The sequence below is a fragment of the Eriocheir sinensis genome, unplaced genomic scaffold (genome assembly GCF_024679095.1).
Source record: "Eriocheir sinensis breed Jianghai 21 unplaced genomic scaffold, ASM2467909v1 Scaffold424, whole genome shotgun sequence".
NCBI lineage: Eukaryota > Metazoa > Arthropoda > Malacostraca > Decapoda > Varunidae > Eriocheir > Eriocheir sinensis.
The window spans coordinates 157,697-180,957 of record NW_026111748.1 but is presented as its reverse complement, the minus strand read 5'-3'; the positions used below and the strand labels follow the sequence as shown (position 1 = coordinate 180,957).

Here is a 23,261-nt window from a genome sequence, read left to right as displayed (position 1 = left end):
GGCCCCTGCTCCAGCTTCAGCCCCAGCCCCGTGCCCTGCCCTGCCGTCTGCTGATGAGGCCATGGCCGCCGATAGTAAACTACAGAAGCTGTGAAAAGTGTTTACATATCTCTCTCCCACGGAGTCTCCTGACGGCGACACGGAACCCAAGTAACACGTCCGGCATAACACTGGTGTCAGGAGTGTAGGCATTTGTTTTTCGCCATGGAGACTCGTTCCCAAGCTGCCCAGAGGGACGACATGTTGACTGAACTTTTGGAAGCCTTGAGACTACAGGGGGAGAAACAAGAAAGAGCACAGCAACAACAAGAAAGAGCACTCCAGGAACTCAAAGAACAACAAGAAAAAGCACACCAAGAATTCAAAGAACAACAAGAAAGAACACTCCAAGAACTCAAAGAACAACAAGAAAGAGCACAGCAACAACAAGAAGGAACACTCCAAGAACTCAAAGAACAGCTAGAAGATCGCTTCACAGGATTACAGCTACAGCTAAAAGCAGTACAAGATGGAAGTGAATCAGTGCGAAGAGAAATGACTGATGTGACCACGAACTTGGGACAACGCCTGACAGAAGTGGAGAAAGAACACACGAATCTTCAACAAGAGATGGAGGTGGTACGGGAGACGACACACAAAGAAATATTAGAAGTGCAGGGAAAGGTGAACCGTACAGAACAGGCAGTTTGTGATGTAAGTGACAGAGTGAAGGCCCTCGAAGACTGCTTGGCTGGAAACAGACAGCCAGTGCCTGCAGGGGCTAGTTGTACCCAAGATGCTTCTTCTACGCAAGTCCGGGGTAGTTTATCCCCGCAGGAAGTTTCGCCAGCCCCATGAGTCTGCTGGGTTCGCCTGTTAGAAAGAAGCCTCAGGAGTTTGATGGCAAGGTCTCCTGGGAGGCTTACCGCGCTCAGTTTGAGCTGTTGGCAGCCCGGAACGGATGGGATGACCAAGAGTGCGCGGTACAGCTGGCCACTAGCCTGAAAGGGGCGGCGCTGGAGGTCCTTGCTCAGCTCGATAATGCAACAAAGGGCAGCTACAGCGGGCTGGCACAGGCGCTGGAGCAACGATATGGGACCAAACACCAGAACGAGCTCTTCAGGGTTAGGTTCAGAACCCGCAACAGGAGGCGCGGCGAGTCTCTTCAGGAACTCGCTCAGGACCTTGAGAGCATGGCACACAAGGCATACCCAGGTGCCACCCCTGACCTGCTGAGGGTTTTGCGTGATCAATTCATCGATGCCCTGGACAGCCCTCAGCTGAAGATACAAGTGAACCAAGCTAAGCCAACATCAATGCAGGAAGCTCTGGCACGTGCCATGGAGTTTGAGTCCTTTGTTAGGTCTAGCTTGTCGAGCTTCAGGGACGACTCGACTTCTGGCTTTAGGGCACGAAAGGGCGCTGTCAGCGACACAGACAGGTTCCAAGGAACGTGTTGGTACTGCGAGAAGGTTGGGCACAAGGAGAACGAATGCTATAAGAGGAAGAAGGAATATGAAGGTGGCGCTAAGAAGAAACCCAGGGAAGGACCCAAGTGCTGGACCTGTGGAGAAAAGGGCACTGGAAGAATGAGTGTCGGAAAATGTGCCCCAACGAGGGACCACCACTGGGAAACTAAGAAGGACTGGTTCACGGGGCAACGACCAGTCTGTCCTGTACATGCCCGAAGATATCAATGTGCAGGAGAACCACCATGACGAGCTGCCAAGTGGAGGAAAGGTTGACGGAGTGTTGTGGCCTGTGGTCGTCGACACAGGCTCGGAACGCACATTCGTGCGGCCTGACGTGGTGAGTCATCGTCGGCTTCCTAAGACGTCGCATCGACTGTGCGGAGTCACTGGACACTGCAGAGCTCAGAGGCCCAGTGGACGTGAAGTTTGAGCTCGGAGGAAAGGAAGAGTCCCTCTGTGTACGTTGCTGACATGGACGACCCCTGCATCCTAGGTATGGATTATCTTGTCTCCCACAGGTGCGAGCTGGACTTCCGCGCTAAGCAACTGACTGTAGGAGGAAGGAGGGTGCCACTGACGACTGTGCACAAGGAGGGCCTGCCAGTGACAGTCAAGCGCACCACCATTATTCCTCCGAGGTCAGAGATGCTGTTACCCTGTCAAATTACGGGTGCCCCCCCGGCTAGTCTGTGTGTGGTAGAGAGTGAAGTCGATGCCCGGTAGAAAACGGGGTGATTGTAGGCAGTACTTTGGCAGACCCTACTGCAGCGGAAGTGCCTGTTGTCGTGGCCAATGTCTCCTTCAGCCCAAAGAAAGTAAAACAAGGGACCATGGTGGGGTTGTGCCAAGAGATCGACCAGAAACCAAGAACCTGTGTCTGCAGGAGAACCCTGACGAAGCCCCAGGAGGAGCTGCCCGACTACCTGCGCGACCTGTTTGACAGGAGCTCCAAGTGTCTAGAGAAGCCCCAAGTGGAACAGCTCAGGGAGCTTCTCGTGAGGAATGCAGATGTGTTTTCCACAGGAGACCTGGACTTGGGGTGTACGGACCTGGTAGAGCACCACATCGACACAGGTAGCCACCGCCCAGTGAAGCAAGCTCCTCGAAGGATGGCACCAGCCCGTCGCAAGGAGATGGATGAGGTGATGGATGATCTCCGGCAACAGGGGTTAATCGAGCGGTCCAGCAGCCCGTGGGCGTCTGCTGTAGTGCTCGTCAGGAGAAAGGACGGTTCCCTCAGGTGCTGCGTGGACTACCGAGCCCTCAACGATCTCACCATCAAGGATTCATACCCACTCCCACGGATCGACGACACGCTCGACGCTTTGGTGGGCTCCAAGTGGTTTTCAACACTGGATATGAAGTCTGGGTATCACCAAGTCAAAATGGCGGAGCAGGACAAAGAGAAAACAGCCTTCTCCTACGGTCAAGGCCTGTGGCAGTTTAAGGTCATGCCCTTTGGCCTGTGCAACGCGCCGGCCACGTTTGAGCGGCTGATGGAGAGGGTGGAGGGACTTCACTGGAAGACGGCACTCATCTACCTCGACGACGTGATTGTCTTTGGCCAGACCTTCGAGCAGGAGATGGAAAGACTATCAGAGGTTTTCGCCCGGTTTAGAGCTGCACACCTTAAGCTCAGCCCGAAGAAATGCTGCCTGTTCCAATAGGAGGTCCAATACTTGGGACACATCGTGAGCGAGGCTGGAGTACGCACTGATCCTGAGAAGGTGGCTGCGGTAAGGGACTGGCCGACACCCACCAACGTGAAGGAGCTGCGGAGCTTCCTCGGGTTGTGCTCATACTACCGCAGGTTTGTGAAAGGCTTCACATGATTGCTGCACCACTGCACCTCCTGACGAAGAAGGGCGCAAGTTTGAGTGGACAGCGGAAACTCAGGTTGCCTTTGAGAAGCTCAAGGAGGCCCTCATCAGCTCGCCCGTACTCACCTACCCAGATCCCTCTAAGCCTTTTATACTGGATTGTGATGCCAGTGATGAGGGGATTGGTGGAGTGCTGTCCCAGGCATGTGCCGACATGGAACGGTTTGTGGCCTACTTCAGCAAGAAGCTCACCCCAGCCGAGAAAAACTATTGCGTGACCCGGAAAGAACTCCTGGCAGTAGTCAAGAGCCTTGACTTTTTCCATGCTTACCTGTACGGTGCAACTTTCACCATCCGCACGGATCACGCTGCATTGCGGTGGTTGAAGTCACTGAAAACCCTGAGGCCAGCTTGCTCGCTGGATAGGTAAACTAGAGCAGCATCACTACACTATTGTGCACCGATCTGGGCTAACACACGGTAACGCGGACAGCTTGAGCCGGCGCCCTGCCTACCTGAGTGTCAACATTGCCTCCAGAGGAAAGCGTCCAGAATATGTGCCGCCGCACTACAGTGGAACAGACAGCGGAGGTGCCATGGGAAGACTTGGGAAAACTGCAGCGGAGGACCGAGATCTGAGACCAATTATGGAGTGGCTGAGTCAGTCGTCAACGCGACCTGGGTGGAAGTAATCTCGAGAGAAAGCCCTACCACCAAGAATTACTGGACTCAGTGGGACACTCTTCGGATAGACGACGGGGTGTTGCAACGACGCTGGGTCTCTCATGATGGTCTTGACCACTACTGTTCCACGGTGCTACCTCTGAAGTCCCGGAAGGCGTCCTGAAAGAAATGCACGACAGGATCACCAGCGGACACCTTGGGGTAAAGAAGACACTGAGTCGCCTGCGCCAAAGGTTCTACTGGGTTGGCATGAGGAAGGACGTGGAAGAATGGTGTCACGCGTGTGAGGTGTGCTGTGCAAAGAAGGGCCCCAAGAAGCGTCACCGTGCCCCATTGCAACTATACCAGGTTGGAGCCCCATGGAACGGGTGGCAGTGGATATAGCAGGACCCTTGCCTCTGACGACGAACGGAAATAGGTACATCTGCGTCACAATGGATTACTTCACCAAGTGGCCGGAAGCCTACGCCATCCCTGACCAGGAAGCCACTACCATCGCTAAGGTTTTGGTGGAGGAGTTCTTCTGTCGTTTCGGTGTGCCTAACGAGCTCCATTCCGACCAGGGAAGGAATTTTGAGTCAACAGTCCTTGCTGAGTGCTGCAAGCTCCTGGGTATCAAGAAGACCCGGACCACCCCTCTGCACCCACAGTCAGATGGAATGGTGGAGAGGTTTAATTGGACGTTGGGCCAGGAGTTGGCCAAGCAGTGCAACAATGATCAGTCTTCATGGGATCAGAAGCTGCCTGCGCTTCTCATGGCCTACAGGTCTGCCGCCCACGAGACTACGGGGTATTCACCGGGAAAGCTGATGTTTGGACGTGAGCTGCGATTGCCGGTGGACCTACTGACAGGAAGGCCTCCTGGGGAAAGCCTTCCAAGGGACGCCTCCAGTTTTGCCCGTCAACTAGAGGAACGACTGGAAGAGGTGCACCATCAAGTCCGAGGTGCCTTGAAGTTCTCCGGGGAGGCCATGAAGCGCGGTTACAATATGAGGGCAAGCCACGTTGACTTCAAGGAAGGAGACCAAGTCTGGCTTTACAACCCGCAGAGGAAGAAAGGACAGTCTCCGAAGTTACAGAGCCCTGGAACGCCCTAACACTGTGCTAGAACGCCTATCCGACGTGACTTACCGAATACGGAGAACGGAAAAGACCAAGCCGAAAGTTGTCCACGTCAACCGCCTATGGAGGTACCACGGTCCGGGAAACTACACCTGGAACAACTACAGACACCCAGCAGCCGACGAAAACGCAAGGGACGTCCAGGACCGAGAGGAGGTCGACGACGATAAGCCTTCTGGACCTTTCAGCCGAGGGAGATAACCTCCCGGCTTCGGCAGATGTTCCAGGGACACCCCAAGAAGCGGACGACGACGAGGCGCACCAAGAGACAGACGTGCAGGAGGCACCGAGCAGAAGACAGAGACAACGCAGGCGTCCACAGCGATACGACGATTATTATGTTTTTGATTAATTCTCTTACGTTTGCATATAGTTAAGTGTGTGATCGGGACGATCACAATTAAGAGGGGATAGTGTTGCTGGAAGCTTCCCCGGCGACCACAGGCCTCTAGAAGGCTCCCGGAGAAACGAGCAAGGGCGGGGAGCAAGAGCTGTCCGCTCCCAGGGCGCGGCCAGGCGCCAGGCGGGAAGTGTTGCCAACTCGCATATATTTTTGCTACATGTTCTTGTGTGATCTAAAATATACTGTAACATTCTAGACTGTACTGTTCTGGATATATTAGGAGAAGAGGGCGAGAGAGTTCCAGTCATAGTAAGCTAGTGGTAAGTGAAGAGTCAGAGTGAAGTGTACTACTAAGGAAGAATATTAAACTACAGAAGCTGTGCAAAGTGTTTACATATCTCCCTCCCACGAAGTCTCCTGACGGCGACACGGAACCCAAGTAACACGTCCGGCATAACACCTTATAGTATCCGGCAGAAAGGGGACACCGTTTAAGGGAAGAGGAGGAGGAAGGTTTAGAGGCTGCCTAATGGTACGGCCGTTTAAGCCTTGAAGGTTGTGCTCGCTGCTGAGTCACTGCCTCGCTGACCGTCTCCCCAAGTTCCCACCATTTTGTCCTGCTTTTCGTTTCCATCACAGCTCCCGTTTCCATTATTTTATTATTTTATTTATTTATTGGAGTTACTGGATAATTCTTCATGTCCGATTCTTTTTCTTTTTTAGGTTGCTAATATATGTGGTTATTGTTATTAGACTATGATCGAGTACATCCATAACTATACAGGATATTTTTTTTATCGAAAAAATAAATATTCACTTCATTCAGAGAAAGAGAGAGAGAGAGAGAGAGAGAGAGAGAGAGAGAGAGAGAGAGAGAGAGAGAGAGAGAGAGAGAGAGAGAGAGAGTTTTCTTTACAGGAAATTTATTTGGGAATTTCATCAGTCATTAAGATAAAAAAAAAAAAAAACTTTGGGTACCAATACCGGTACCGGTACTAACGTTACCGGAGCTTTCGGTACCGGTATTGCCGGTACTCAAATTAACGGTACTTGCCTATCTTTTCCGTCATGCTTAGTGCTCCGTATTGTCTTCTTCTTCTTCTTCTTTTGACCTGTGACGCTTAGTATCGCTTCTTAGGTCCTCCTCCTTTCGTTCCTCTTTTCTTCTTTTTCACTTCTACACACTTTTCTTTTCAGTATTACATCACTTTCTTCAGCACTTCATCCTGAACTTAGGTTTTGTGTCCTTTTCTTTCCCTGATTTACTTGCCTATGTGCTTTGCTATTTTCCACTATTACACTTTTCACTCCACTTTCACTGCTCAGATCTTTTTTTCCCAGCAACATGTCAAGAAAAATTTTGTGTGAGGTATTTGTTTCACTGCTTCCTCCTTACTGCCATATAGTCCTAACACGGTACTTATTCCTCCGTCTTCCTCCTCCAATCTGCTATGCCACTCCTCTTCCCCAATAATTTCCACCACAGATGTCAATAGCCTTTGCCTCTCCTCTTCATACCTGTCGCAGGCCACTATCAGGTGCTCTATTGTTTTCTTTTCCCCTATACATAAGCTAAAGTTTTGGTCCTGTTTGGCACTGTACTGGTATAGTCTGTTCAGAGCAAGAAGGCGGTTCAGGGTGGAGCTGGTATCGTCGTTTACCTCTACCCATGCTGCCAAATCAGCCTTCGTACATGCGTCTCTCATCTATTTCCCATCCATGTGCTATGTGAAAGCGATATTTTATATATTCTGTATATAGTAAAGGAAGGTACATAGTACAATGAGTGTCGATGTTTAGGATTATAACAAGGATTTGTATAAATTCTATGACATGTGGCAGCGATTTTTTCCCATGGTGCCACGTTGTGGTGTTGGCAGTGGTGGTGGTGGTGGTGGTCGGTGTGTCCCCCTAGGTCCCTCCCCCGGGTAGAGAGGGAGAGAGAGGGAGAGAGAGAGAGATAAACAGGTGGGTTGTGGGTGGGTAGGCCGGGAGAGAGTGCTAAGCTGATAATTGGCGGTCGAACTGGCAGCGCTGCACTCATGGGAATTCTGGAATCTGCCACACATTGAACCGCCTTCATGCTCCGAACAGACGTGTGTCTACTGTCTGGGTCTATTATTTTCCTCTTTCCAAACGTTAAGTTCAGTTGAGTTTAGAGTCCCTTGAGTGAGTCCCGACAACCTACGATTTGGACGCCATTATTAGCCCTGTTTTCGCCGCGCTTTTCAAACGCTAGCACACACACTCTTTTGTATTTTTGTTTCACAGCCGTACGGGTCGTCCACTGAAACTGAGCACACTTGTGTCAGACCTGCACACCTTCCTCTAACAGCCAGCAGGGAGCCAGCCGCCAACGAGCTTTGAAAAAGTAAATAAGAGACAGTTTGTGTCTACATCAACCCAAGCAGCCAGGCATCAAGGCGGGGTGCTGAGAGGCGGCAGCACTCAGAGGGTACTGATGAGAGACTTCAAACAAGTCTGGGTGCCTCTCTTTGAGTGTTGCTGCTGTGATGGATGGATTTAACAATACTAATCGCTGTAAAACATTATCAGCAGCAGTTGGGGAAGTCTATCTCTTACCTACATATCCCTTCATCGCCTGACCCTTGCCTGCAGGGAGGGACGCTGCCTCCTCCTGAACGTCATGAGCCTTGATATACTTGTCATGGGGCACGTGGCCGACACACTACCCAAGCTCCATTAATGCAAAGGCACTTTCCTTCCTTTCCGTTACCTTCTTGCAGAAAACTTTAGCATGTAGAGAGAACATTAGTGTAATGATGTGGGGGAGGAGCTAGGGTCACTAATTCCATTACTCGCCGATCTGCTATCTTTCTTCTGTTAACACACACACACACACACACACACACACACACACACACACACACACACACACACACACATAAAATGCCAGAATTTTGCTCTTTACTACACTCCAACACGACCTCTGCGTGTACGGCGCCGGGGATCGAACCCGCGACCAGCGAGACGGGATATAGCCACCACCTAACCAGTCGGCCAAAGAGGTACCCCCCGGCAGAGGGAGTTATGGGAGGCTCGCCCATCAGGCCGCGGCACGACACACACACTTGTAGTTGATGCAATAAGTTTTCTGTGCGATTCCAATTAAGGTATTGTGAAGATCAATCATTGAGTTGAATGACATTTAATTTAATTTAAGTGAACTGAAATACTTATTGTAGATTAAAAAAGAATACATTAAATTCTAAGGCCATGTAAACGTGTTTCATTTTGCTTGAGGGTCAAAATAGGTTCAGAGAATACTGTAGGAAAATGTCTTCAACACATCATAATGACATTGGTACCCATGGAAATGAAGACTGTGCAACCTTATACATTAGGATGATAAATAAAGATGGACTTATATAACCCAACCTAGAGGAGTTTCTAGCTGAAGACCCTTCACATGAGCAAATAGTAACCTAACCTATCACCGCTGAAATAGTAATATTTCCCCGCATTTAAAAATCTCATAAACGAGTAATAATAATGGAAACGGCTACCAGTGATGATTAGCAAATACAATCTAAACAATAATGTGTTAACGTTTAGAGTGAGTTGGGTGTGATTATAGAGTTTTACCAAGACAGATATGGCTCAGCAAAAGCTAGCTTCTGTTCATTAAACTCTTGTAACACGTCCAGTCTATTAGACTGTGGCCTTGATGAGTGTGAAATATCCATTGTGAGTCTGTAATAACAACTGTGGGAGAGATCACATCCAATAATTTTGGCCATAAGGGCCACAGCTTCCCTCATCAGCTTCGATGGCAGGACCTGAGGTGAACGATTGTTTCAGTCCTCGTAGCTGTGCCTCGAGATCCCTCACAATGATTTCCAATTTTCCATAGACAGTACAAAGGAAGGGCGGTTATGACAGCAAGACACACACAATGGCAGTGTGTGTGTCTTGCTGTCATAACCGATGGTTTCCTCCCAAGACGACTGTTACCACACCTCTGTCTTCTCAGCGGCCTTGCAGTTGAATTATACATTTTGTGTCCTCTCTGTGGCATGTTGCTACAGCCGAAGGCTAGGCAGCAAGGCATTGTTACATTAAAAAGCAACAGAATCCTCTTCCAAAATAGGTAAAATTATTACTTTTAATACCTCCGTTCAAAGTCGGCGCGGTGCTCGAAGGGCCAAAGATGGCGCCCAGCAGCTTTCTACACAGGGCCGCCTATGTCGGGACTCTATCAAGGGACTCGACCCTCTTGCAAATGTAAACAAACTCCACGTGATCGCGGTAACGTGCCAGATTCTCGTACTCAGCCTCTTATATTTACCAAATTCCGACCCAAAAACTGTCTCCTGGGCCCCAGTAACTAGACTCATTTATATTTATCGTTAAAATAGTTAATTCCTGATGTTTCTTGGCAATCGTTAGGCGACAAGAACCGGTAAATACTATGCTCTGAGTACGATAATCTGGCGGGAGGGAGTGAGTGTCTATTTAGGGCGCGAGGACACAACGCCTCCACGCCCAGCACACACACGTGGCCTCAGCGGGTGAGTGTGGCAGCTGCAGGTTTTCACTCCTAACATAATTCTACTTCTGTTACGACCCCCAGAGCACCCCTAATAAAATTCTTTGGCAAAATTCCCACTCCTAACTTCTCACTCAATGTCACTAGATAGCTACATGGACGAGGATGACAGGTGGTAGTGGGGTGGAATCTGGAGCTGCCGATTGTAGGTCACTTGTCCCCTTGCAGTCTCCCTATGTTCTTATTTTTGTAATTTCACTCATAACGAAACTTTTGGGGCAAAACTTAAGAATAACCACTCCAAACCAATATTCGTAGTAATTTAGCACGTGAAAGAATTATCATTATAATGCATTTTCGTATACCTTTTACCTTGGGGAGGGGCCAGGGGGGCAAGCCTCTTTAATTATAGAGTTAGGTGGCTTGGATTTTCTAAGTCCATTGTTATTGTTTCACAACCGCCTCTATACACAGACTGAGCCTCATACCTGCCTTGCAGTGCACCCTAAAAACTAGTTCCTAAGGCAGTAATATCCAAAATGCGCATGGATTATAACGATTTCGGACAAAAAAACGGTCTTTTAAGTATTTTTTCTCTATATTAAAGCAACTAATGCCGCAGCTATTTTTTTTTTCTTTTACATTCGTAAAATGTTACTACGCGAGGGTATCAGCGGCGGCACCTAATGGCGGGTTCCTGAAGTCAGTTGTTTTCAAGCCGCCATAATGGATGGAAGGCCCGACACTCACTCCCTCAAAATATCCATCTACTTTACCTTTCGGTAAGTGTTAACTAAGTATTTAACCTCTTTATTGGTGTGCATGTAGGTTGACAAAAGGACCGATTACTATCCCAGTACCGGGTCCAACAAAGACACGGGCGTGTCAAGTGTCACATGGTGTGACAAGCACGTGTCAGAAAACAAACGGATATTGTTCAGTGCGCGATACTTATAGTGGAGTTTGAGTAAAATGGAGGCCAGGGTCATACGTAGCAGTCGGTAGGTCACTCCCGCGTCAGTTAACACCAGGAGCGTCAGTTCGATCTGGATGACAGCTGTCACAAATCTCTTTTATTTTGTACCTTAAACTACTCGGTAAAAATTATCTAGCATCAACTTACAAGAAGTGGACGGGTTAACCGTCAGTATTGTACCATATGTAATTATGAAACATGACATTTCTCAAGAGTTGCTCGACTACAATTGGGGTGGTGGGGTGGGGGTTCAACTACGCTGACCATCCAATTGCACACCCTACACTCGTCAACAGACCCGCTGCAGCGGCTACTACGTTATATAGGAATAGATTACAAGAGTATACGTTAGGGAATTTCCTTTCTTTAGAGACTAGGGATTTTTCCCGATTTTTGGGATTTTTGTAGGGACATTTTGAAAGCCCATTTTTCAGTGATTTGGCCGTCCACCACCAAAACCACTGTTCCCTACAGGGATTAATCGAGCTAACGACCACCAAAACCACAGCTCCCTAAAGGGATTAATCGAGCTAACGCCACCGCCGCCGCAAAATAGCTCGCATTCAATACCTACCGTATGAAGCATCACCAGGTCTTCATATACTTTTTTTCTACAAACATTTGGTTAACAACGGTACGCTTGGTTAGCGTTGGTACGCTTGGTTAGCGTTGGTACGCTTGGTTAGCGATGGTACGCTTGGTTAGCGATGGTACGCTTGGTTAGCGATGGTATGCTTGGTTAGCGACTAGCCCACGCATGTGAAACCAGGTCCACCACGCGTGGTTATTTTTTTTTTTAGAACACGCAGCCCAACGGCTGCCGTGCTGAGGGCCGGGTATAGCCCAGGCCTGTTCAGCCCGAGTCCCGGATGACCTTGAGTCATGGCTCAGGGTTGTTTTGGGGTGGTTAGCGATGGTATGCTTGGTTAGCGATTATCCCACGCATGTGAGTATACGGTAGGGATTTTCCTTACTTGCGAGACTTGGGAATTTTTCTTGATTTAGGGATTTTTCTAGGGAAATTTTGGAAGGCCATTTTTCAGTGATATGGGCTCCCCCCCGCCAATACCCCGGTTCCCCACAGTTCCCCAGGCTTGTCTTGGGGGATTGGGGGGGCTGGGGTGGTGGAGGGGGTGGAGTGGTGATTCTTAAGATTTACCGGGATTTTTTTTGGGAAGCCCAAATCACTGAAAAATGGGCTTCCAAAATCTCCCTAGAAAAATCTCGGTCAAGATTCGTTTTAGGTCCGTGCCAGTATCTCATTACCTACCTTATGAAACATCAGTATCTCTTCATATATCTTTTCTACAAACCTTCAACAGTCATGGAAACACTCTGAAAATCCAATTCAAGGACTTTTTTTTTACTCTTGAAAATAGGGGATAATGTTTACGAAAGCGCGTCGCCTCCTCTGGCGACGTTGCAGCCGGTGTTGCGAGAAATACCTCCTTGCTGAAATAAGTCACATATACATGTTGGGGGGGTCCAGGTTAGAATGGGGGGTCAAGGGGGGTGCAGGCCCCCCGTTAGTAGGTCGTAAAGTTCGGTTGGAGTAGTTTAAATTTGCTCCCCGACCCTAAACCCTCTGCGAGCTATTTTACGGTTGTAGTTGCAAGAGTCATCGCCGCCAGAGGAGGCTACGCTTCGTAAAAGTTATCCCTATTTTCAAGAGTAAAAAAAAAGTCCTTGAATTGGATTTTCAAAGCGTTTCCATGACTGTTGAAGGTTTGTAGAAAAGATATATGAAGAGATACTGATGTTTCATAAAGTAGATTATGAGATACTGGCACGGACCTAATACGAATCTTTACCAAAATCTCTAAATTAGGGAAAATTCCCTTGTCTCGAAAGTAAGGAAAGTTCCTAATGCATACTCTTGTAAACTATTCCAATATAACCTAGCAGCCGCCGCAGCTGGTCTGTTGACGAGTGTTGGGCGTGTCATTAGATGCACAGCGTAGTGGCCGCCGGCACCCCACTCCGTCCCACGTCATTTTCGATGGCCCATATCGCATTTCAAATATATTTAAACTACTCCAACTGAACTTTATAACCTAACAGCTAACAGGGCTTTTGCCTCGACCCTACTATCCAGGAGGACTGTGCCCCCTGGACCCCCAAGTATGATGCGCTGGAAATCGGTTATTTAGGGTGGGTGAATATATTTAAATTACTCTAACCGAACTTTACATAACCTAACTTGGACCCCCCTTGCTAACCAGGGGGGACCGTGCCCCTGGACCCCCCCCACCCCCACACACACACACACACACATGTATGATGCCCTGGAAATCAGTTCTTTAGGGTGGGTGAGCATATTTAAACTACTCTAAGCGAACTTTACATAACCTCACCTCAATCTCCCTGCTAAACAGCCCCCCCTGGACCTCCCCCCCCCCACATGTATAATGCGGTCAATTAATCCCTGTAGGGAACCGTGGTTTTGGTGGTGGAAGGCCAAATCACTGAAAAACTGCTCAGGCAAGGATTTGAACGCAGATCTGCAGATTTGTGATGAGGGACGCTAGCCACTGCACCACAGAAGCGTATGCATATAGTAATGCCTGTGGGAAATGCCTGCCCCTGATAGTATATTATATCCATTAAGGCAAACCAAATCATTATGTCTTGGAATGATCTATGGGAAAAGAGTAAATTCACATACCTGTATAGAGAGAATGACAGTGCACCTTGTTTACAGGAGGAGAGATGAGCCAAGATGAAGGGAGAGGAAGGCCTGAGGCTGGTGACACTCCACTCCCACCCTGAGTACATGGAAGACTGCGTGAAGATCCTCAACGACCAGTGGCCCCGCAGCAAGACACTCAGGTCAGGGGACATACACACACAGATGCCCTTCTGCTTTTCCTTCAACATCCTTATTTTTCCTTATGGGGTTGGACGGGCTACAAGTCTCTCCCACTCTTGATGATCTTGTACTCTCTCCTCCCTCATGTTCATCCTTCTCATGTCACACACTATCTCCAGGTCTTCTTTGGCCTTTCAGATGCCCTCCTCACTAGCTTCTCTTGATTAAAATGCTGAGGAGCAAGACTTACTTTTTTTTTTCGATAAAGGAGGCAGCTCAAGAAAAAAAAAAGGATAAAAAGATACAGAAATAAGCCTGTAATGTCCCTACTCCCCAACAGCAAAATGTAGAAGAGTATTTGCCATTGTTTTAAGCTTATTAATCTAAGACTATCAAGAGTATTGAAAACAGTCATTTGAAGGTACTGGTACACATCCATTCCTCTCAAAAGCATCAACATAACACATATTTACCTACCATTTTCAAAACTACTACCATCTTATCATTCACTTAACGTAATGACTGGCTGGTGGGGGTAAGAATTTGAATTGAATGAAGAAATTGGATCAACAATATGTATCAAGAATGAGGTGAGAGAGTTGAAGTTTAGGAGGCAAGAGTGGGACAGAAGGATGGAAAAGGATGATCGAATGAAGACGAGAAATGTGCAGAGGTGGGCAAGTGCGGTACTTAGTGCAGTAGTACCGCATCACAAAAAAGTACCGCACTACCGTAAACTGTCTGAAAATACCGCACTACTGCGGACCACACTAAAAGATCCTGCAGTACTTTTTGCGGTCTGTAGAAAGCACAGCATGCTCACAGATTTTTTTTTCTTCAGTGAATCGGACTCATTCAGTTAATATTTAAATCTATGTGAATGCTTGAAAAATTTCCCAAAAACATTTGGCACCAGAAGTAGCGCTCTTTGATGTTAAATTCTACCCATCCCTTCCCTTCCCATCACTTTCTTTCCCTGCCCTTTTCTTCCTTTACCCACCCTTCCCTTCCCATCCCTTCCTTTCCCAGCCCTTCCCTTCCCATCCCTTCCTTTCCCTGCCCTTCACTTCCTTTCCCTGCCCTTCACTTCCCTTCCCTGCCCTTCACTTCCCTTCCCTGCCCTTCACTTCCCTTCCCAGCCCTTCCCTTCCCATCCCATCACTTCCCATCCTATCCCTTCCTTTCCCCGCCCTTCACTTCCCTACCCATCCCTTCCTTTCCCCGCCCATCCCTTCCCTTCCCTTTCCTTCCTTTTCCCGCCCTACCCTTCCCATCCTTTCCCATCACTTCCCTTCTCATCCTTCCTTTCCTTTCCAACTCACCCTACTGAATGTGTCCAGATATTTACCTTGCAGACTTTGATGAAAACAGTTTTAGCAGTCTGCAAAGTCGCCTTCTTTGTAACAATGGTCAGGCAAGAAAGCTTGAAGCACAAGAACTTTGGGAGTCAACTGAAAACCACAACATAACTAACAAAAACGGTTAATTTATTGTTGTGAGAGGTTTTTATCATGACCACTTTACACTGTGGCTGTGCCTCCAAAACAGTTTAAAAGTTATGACAAAAAGAGCATACAAAATCTGTTCCAGCATTTCCCCCCAAAATTCCCAGGGGGGGCAATGCGCCCCCCCTGCCCCCCCTCTGGCTACGCCACTGCCCTTACCTCCCTCTCTCCTTCCCCCAGTCCTCCTTTATTTTTTTTTGTATCTCACAAGTTAAGGAAGTCAATGGGTAGCCAGGATAGGCAATGAAGTTTTTTTTTTATATTGACTAGTGACTACCACTACCGCAGTATCGCACACCGCCACTGCACTGGGAAAGAAAAAAATGGGACCACACTACTCCGGAAAAAGTACCGCACTACCGCAACCACACTACTGATTTTTCAGTACCGCGCCCACCTCTGGAAATGTGAACCTTTATTGTAGAGTTGCAGGAAGTAGACTAAAAGTATAATAAAAGTAATATACTTTCGTAATGAACACCAAGATACGGGTCCAAGGCAAGAACCACAGAAACTACAAGAAGCAACACTACAGAAGCATGGAGATGTGTTGAGGGCCATCACTAGGCAAACAAGACTCACAAGTTTACATTTCATACCATTAAGTAATCTCTTCATACCCAAGATGTTAATGAATTGTATAGAAATTTGTATGTTGCTTATCATGCCAGATTTTAGAAGACAGCATTTATGTTTTCCACTGTCATTTATATGCTCATTATACGTCATATCTCAGTCATCAATCATGGCTGGGTAACACTGTCATTGATGCTTCAGGATGAGGACACTGAAATCATCATGTGAGGAGTTCCCTACAAATCTCGTCCTGTTGCGCACCACCCCGCAAGGCAGCGCAGAGGTGGTGGGACACTCCAGGATGACCATTGTGCCCAGGGAACCAGATGCAGCCTGGGTGGAATCTGTCATCATCCGCCAGAACCTTCGAGGGTCTGGGTATGGACGCATCCTCATGAATAAGACCGAGGAGTACGCCAGAGGGTGTGGCTTTAGTATCATGTACCTCTCAACCCATGACCAGCAGGTGTTTTATGGCAAGCTTGGCTATGACTTCTGTCCACCCGTCACTATCTACGGAGGAGCTATTAATAAGCACCTCATACCCAAGCAGTTCATTGTGCCGCAGATAACCAAAAGTGTTGAGACGTTGTCCCTGAATGGCAGTGAGTCACATGTTAAGGACAGTGCATCATCATCATCATCGTCGAGTCCTGCGTCACCAAGTACTGCCCCTCCTCCACCCCCTGCTCCCAAAAAACTGACTAAGAATCATATTACAAAATTAGATTCGTCTTCCATGGAAAAAATGTACATGAAAAAGCAGTTATAACAGTAGAAAGGTAGTTTAAGTGTGTGAAGCTGAAATTTTAACAGAAGAATGAGCCATACGGATGAATCTTATGGCTGATTTGCGTTACAGGGATGGTCAATTAATTTACCCCTTATGGTTGTAATATGTCTAACATGAAAGACTTAACTCTCTGCTCCCGAGTCGGATGTTGATAAGGGAAGGAATCTTAAAACATTGTGTGAGAGATGTGAGTGGATCTAAATGTTTACCCAACTAGGTAGCGCCATCAATAAGCAAATCCAATGATGGTTAGAAAATCGTCAGAGAACACTATGACATAACAAAATCTAGAGTCCACAAGTATAGATGAACCCTCCACATGGACCAAATGCCTTAAGTTTAACCCTTAGATGGCAGCAGTATTTGAAGAGTAGCTACCCCCAAAAATGAATTGTCTATATGTAGTCGCTGTCAACCTTAGGACCGTAGCATAAATAGTTACGCTGCATAAGAGATGTCCTAGCTATCGTCTCTATAGATTCTACTGCAATCTGGAAGTGTTATTACGTTTCTGCCATACAAAACTGACTGACTGAATTTTTGGACCGTCTATAGTATATGGTTCCATTGCCGGCTAAGGGTTAATCATAGTTGACTGGGGCCAGGGGCTGAACACCAGACTTATCTAACGTCCAAAAACTAAGGTCATAGGGTCAATGGAAGCGAGTACAAATAATACAATCACTCTTATTGGGCACAAATTGGGTTCATATCCTTCCTGTCAGCCTCCCAAACAAAAGATTTTTCCACTGAGATAGAAGCCCAGGAACATCCTCATCAGACAGAACCAAGCTTCCTTCCTGTTGGCCTCATGAATATTTGAAAAACATTTTACCACCGAGATACAAGGCCGCACACACCCTCTCCTCTCACTGCATGTATGGCCCCCCTTCCTTCATCCTATCAGACAGAACCAGGCTTCCTTCCTGTTGGCCTCATGAATATTTGAAAGAAACGTTTTACCACCGAGATACAAGGCTGCGAACACCCTCTCCTCTCACTGCATGTATGGCCCCCCTTCCCTTCATCCTATCAGACAGAACCAGGCTTCCTTCCTGTTGGCCTCATGAATATTTGAAAGAAATGTTTCACCACCAAGATACAAGGCCGCGAACACCCTCTCCTCTCACCCTACATATATACAGCCAACCCCTCTCTTCCTCCTAAATACAACCAACCTCCTCTCCCTTCCGCTTTGACTGCTACCAGCATCTTCTCTTTCTTCTTCTTTACCCCCCTTTCAAACAAGTGCTTCTCTTTCCCTTTGTATCAGTGGTCCCCAACCTTTTTTGTCCTGTTCCCTCTTTTCTGGTCACTTTTTAACCTGTGGACCCCTACAATAAGGCCAAATTTGTCACGGGGGGCGCGAGTTTGACACCCCTGGTACCGTCAATTAATAAAGAGTTATTCTAGCATTTAAGCATTCAGTTTTAAGGATTGTGTACACTATTATGAATTTTATTCCAAGCCACTGCTTTTTATACTTGTAAGCTTCCTCCTCCCTCCCTAACACATGCAAGAGTCTTTATAAGTATTCATAATCATACTCTGTTCCCCCCAAAGCTTAATCTAATGTATTTTCTTCACATGCATGGATTTAGATATTACCCATGGTCCTTGTGACGTACACCATAATTTAATTGTGAGCCTATAGTAAGTAGTCTCCATTCCTCTTCTCCCTTTAACTTTCACCATTTCCCCCACCTCATTTAATTCCCTTCCACTCTACTCCCTTTTCTTTTTTTAACCATCTGCCTTCCCCATCTTCCATGCTTATGCACTTTCCACTCTATCCTTTCCTTTCCCCTTTCTTTTTCATCCCCATCCTAATTTCTTTTCCTTTTGTCTCCTTCTCCCTTACTCCTCTCTTGTTTTCCCTTCCACATTTTCTTCCCACCCTACATGCTTTGTCACAAGGAGATCTGCCACTTCTCAAAGCAAATGAGAAATTGATCTTCTTGGGAATAATTTAATTTCCCAACAACCAGCCTGGGAATCAAACCTGGGCTCTTGTGTTGTGAGTGTTGGGCCCAAGAGGTTCCCCATGGCTCAAGGGCTTTGGAGTTCTTCAAGTATGTCTCGAGTCACTACAGGTTGATGAGAATGTTAGTGGAAACTGTTCCCACCTCTATCACATATGTCATCCATGTCTTGTAATTTTTATCCCACTTGAATGTGGCGATTAACCCGGTAGCAGCAGGGATCCTGTTTCTTAATGGTCCCTCTAAGCGAGAAAAATGAGAAAAAAATCATCACTCGCACAAACCATTTCATAATATATATCGAAGCATTTGTGATCAGTTTATGTATCATCTATTTTGTGGGGGTTAAATTGTGGCACAAATTTGGTTCACTGCTACACGGTAAAGCCACAAATTTGGCCCGTCACTGCTAACGGATTAATGGTGCTGTTACAATGCTCAGGGAGTGCATTCCATGGATCTATTATACTCATGGCAAACCAGATTCCCTTTGGGGCCACTAATTTGGGGTCTGGTTTTGCTAATATGAGACAGTAGCATCTCGGCCGCAATGTTGCCAGATTGTCGTACTCAGCCGCTTATATTTCCCGACTTCCGACCCCTAAACTGTCTTCTGGGCACCAGTAATGAAACTAATTTATAGTTATCGTTAAGAGAGTTAGATCCTGATGTTTCTTGGCAACAGTTAGGCGTCAGAAACTGGTAAATACTGTGCTCTGAGTACGATGACCTGGCAACAGAGATCTCAGGTGGTTTGTGTTTAAACTTAAGAACTTATAGAAAGGAATGTCTCCATAATGGTGTAGTAACTTGAACACTACACTCAGCCATGAAGGAATCTCCAGGAAGAGCAAGAGTAGGAATAGATTACAGTGCTGGAGTGAGTGGTGTTAAGAGATTTTTAAAGTTAAGTTTTTAAGGTAACTGAAGAAGTAGCTGGATATAGAGTGTGGAAGAGGAAAGGGAATGTGAGGTGAACAGATGAGATAACAGAGTCAGTTGAGAGGAAAATTACTCAATAATAATGTTACTTACTAATTTCTCCAAAGTACCAAGGCTTCCAATGAGTTCATTAGCACTTGACAATAAAGTTCACCTCTACTATAAGTACTAATTTTTAACGTATATTAATGAAATCAACAAGAGTGGCAAACTAAGAAAGTACTACAGAGAAAATAATTAATGTGATGGAAGTGAGAGAGAAAAAAGTAGAGAGTAAGGCATTGGTAAAAAGATTGGTTAGGGAAAGTAATGGCATGAAGATATCAGTAAAACATCAGAACAAAAGCACTTCTGGAAAGAAATTGAAAGAAATGGGGGAAGAACGAGTGACTAACAGGATTAAGGGGAGTGATGGGTACTTGCAAAAAGGAATCGGGTGGTAAAGAAGGTACGGAAAAAGCATTTTAAATCTGTGATGAACGAGAATGAGGGCAGCCATATCCACAGGGGGAGGTGGAGAGGGATAAGATAGAAGAAACAATAAAGTTAAAACCAGGAAAGGCTCCTGGCAATGATGGTATAATGGCAGAAATGCTGAAATATGATGTAGTTGTGGAGTATCTAGGAAGTGATTGAACTGTTGGTACTTAAGAGACAGCTCCATGTAACCACTGAAAGGTGAGGGAGCGAGCAGTGAAGGGCAGACAGGTAATAGGTATATGAAAGGAGGAAGCGTGAACGTGTTGATGGAGGATGTACGAAGCAGCATTTTGCCCCAACTCTGTTATACGTATGCATCAGAGTCATGGACATGGAATGTGGCACATCAATCATGAATATGTAGTATGAGAGTTTCCATATGGGTTTAACCTTGAAGGGATTATGGAGTGGATGAATGTGTGTGGCATGGTGTTCCAAGATGGTGTGGACATGAGAGAAATAAATCAGTAGAGTGGATGAGTATTAGATAGAAAGAATCAGTAGATGAGGGATTATGTGTGCTGAGTGGGAGTGCCAGAATAGGGAAGGTAGAGACACTCGAAGGAACAGGATGTTGGAGATAGAGCTAGATATAAGGGTGCAGGGATCACCATTACACCCAAGTCCCAGATAGATCAAACAAACCATTACCTCTGTAACTATACCTTGTCCTCTACGCACCCTCCAAGTCTGCTGCCATGATGATAAAGAACACCCGAGACAAAACATGTCAACATAATTTATTTATTTTACTTATTCATGCCATACATGAGCATACATACACAGTAACAATGTCCAGGTTGAACTGTACTGTATAGCTAAATAACTACTACTGACTACACGTAAACTGGCGAGTGGCAGAAGTGGTGCCATGCTCACTCCAAACAAGGCAGGTGCCAGGCTGCTAATCACAGAGAGGTCCCGAGAATTAAAGAAACTGGAGGTTCCCAGATGTTTTTTTTTTGTTAATTGAAAAGGGTGCCAATTGCTAACATCCTTGCAGCTATGACCACACAGCTCTATCGTCACTAAGGTCACATTGCGGAGAACACTATGTACAAAGAATTGGTGTAGGATACTATAATACACTTTCAAATGAAGCTTGTCATGTACATAATAATTAGATGCTAGTCATGGATCTGTATTTCCAGCCTGGAGTGAGCACAGCAGCAGGACTTACATAAAACCAGCAACCTGCCCCTATGGAGATGCATCCCATTCATTTCTGTCATTTTTAGTGTACAAATAATTAAGGTTATTCTAATATGAATGTCTAATAATAATTGAAAAAAGTAAAATTGATGGTACTAAAAGTTTTGTGCAAGCATTATGTCTTAAAGAAAGTATACAAGCGGTCTGGCGCTGGAGTCGCCAGGTACACTAAATTCACTGGGATGCTAAGAATCATGCCTATGTAGTCTTATTTCCTATTTGATGATCTAAAAAATGTGATGCTGTCAAAAATGTCACTTATTATTTTACCTTTGAGCACCATTCTATGAAAGTCACGATAGCATTGCTAATCTTTTATTTTCCTCTCTCAGATTCAACACCGATTCATATTCTTGCCGTGTTGGACAAGAACAGATTCATATTCTTGCCGTGTTGGACAAGAACAGATTCATATTCTTGCCGTTTTGGACAAGAACAGATTCATATTCTTGCCGTGTTGGACAAGAACAGATTCATATTCTTGCCGTGTTGGACAAGAACAGATTCATATTCTTGCCGTGTTGGACAAGAACAGATTCATATTCTTGCCGTGTTGGACAAGAACAGATTCATATTCTTGCCGTGCTGGACAAGAACAGACCTAAAAACCTGCCTTCATACCTTTAAAATTTTCTTTGAATTCCTTAATTTTGGTAAAACAATCATAAATGACAAAACAGGAAAAAAATGCAGCACTTATGTCATTGGTAATATGCACATTTGTACTGTTCCTGTGACTGTTTTTGTGTATGTATGTATGGTGTAAAATGCACTCAAATGATTTTAATGGCATAGCATAAAGCAATTCAATGGTATCAGAAATTATTAGTAAATCTATACTGAGGATTTTGTACATCACATCCACTTGTTATGATAAGTTATAATATCATGAGGTGCGAGTCTTGTTAAACACAACATGATGTTATTGTGCCACTGACCTCTGGATGCAGTGGGGCAGCCAGTGGCCTCCAGCCGTCAGGAGGATACTCAACACTAGTTCCTCCTGACTGACTGGAAGTGAGAGCAGTGCCACAACTTACTTTTGACACTTGCTTTTTGTCTTATGAAAAGCAGCAGTGCAATATTTCAAGACTATTGTTCATAAGCTAGATTCCTGGCGTTTGCAGTTGGAAAGGTTGCAGCTGATTGGCTGCACCACTCTCCTGCTAACACTCATGTCAGACCACATTTTACATGCTCTATTGAGACATGTTACTATATTATATGCCATAGCTCACCTCATATACGAGATAGCCAGTTTTGGTTGACACCATCAGACTCGGCAATGACTGTAGAACCAAGATGAATTGTAAAAACTACAAAACAAGAAAGAAAATGGTATTATGATGAGTTGAACTGTGAAGATTTAAAACATGGAGCTTTTAAGTGCATTCTGATCACACTATCGTGTTCATGAGAGATTTTCCTACGAATGTAATAATATATTTCTGCAGTCAATGAACAACTGTTGAAACAGCAGCATAAGTAAAACACAGAGTTATATGTAGCAACATTTTTACGGTTCAACTCAACGTAATACCATTTTCTTATTTGTTTTGTCGAGTTTTTAAAATACATCTTGATTCTACAGTCACTGCTGAGTCTGATGGTGTCAACCAAAACTGGCTATCTCGTATGTGAGGTGAGCTATGGGATATAATAAAGAAACATGTCTCACTCGCGGGTGCAAGATGTGGTCCGACATGAGTGTCTGTGAGAGAGCGGAGCAGCTAATCAGCTGCAAGCTTACCAACCTGCCTAGGCGCCAGGAATCTAGCTTAAGTGAACAGACTATTTTTTATTTTTAGTGTACAGTTTTGTCAGTATATATTGTTTTGCTTAATTTTGACATGAATCATTTGAAATGTTTATTATGTTTTCTTCATGTCAGATTCTGGTACGAGACCCAAAGGTAGACCGAAAATCCTATAACTAATGGAACTTAATAATTTACAATTTTTTTCTTCATATATCCATATATGCAATTTGTTAAAGGAATAAGGAATCAACAAACCCTTGAACTCTTGTGTGAATTTTGTAGTGTTCCGATAAAATA

General features: G+C 45.8%; 1 protein-coding gene across 5 annotated transcripts in view; it reads left to right on the top strand.

Moving 5' to 3' along the window:
• LOC126992242 (N-alpha-acetyltransferase 80-like) overlaps window positions 1–21,737 on the top strand; it is a 70,888-nt gene extending 49,151 nt beyond the window's left edge. For 2 of the 5 annotated variants that reach the window (XM_050850904.1, XM_050850906.1), the window contains exons 2-3: window positions 13,608–13,735; window positions 15,998–21,737. In XM_050850904.1, the coding sequence (XP_050706861.1) occupies window positions 13,626–13,735; window positions 15,998–16,568 (681 nt within the window). In that variant the 5' untranslated portion in view covers window positions 13,608–13,625 and the 3' untranslated portion in view covers window positions 16,569–21,737. The other 3 variants (XM_050850905.1, XM_050850902.1, XM_050850903.1) reach the window with 3 other exon arrangements.
• Window positions 21,738–23,261: the final 1,524 nt, after the last annotated feature.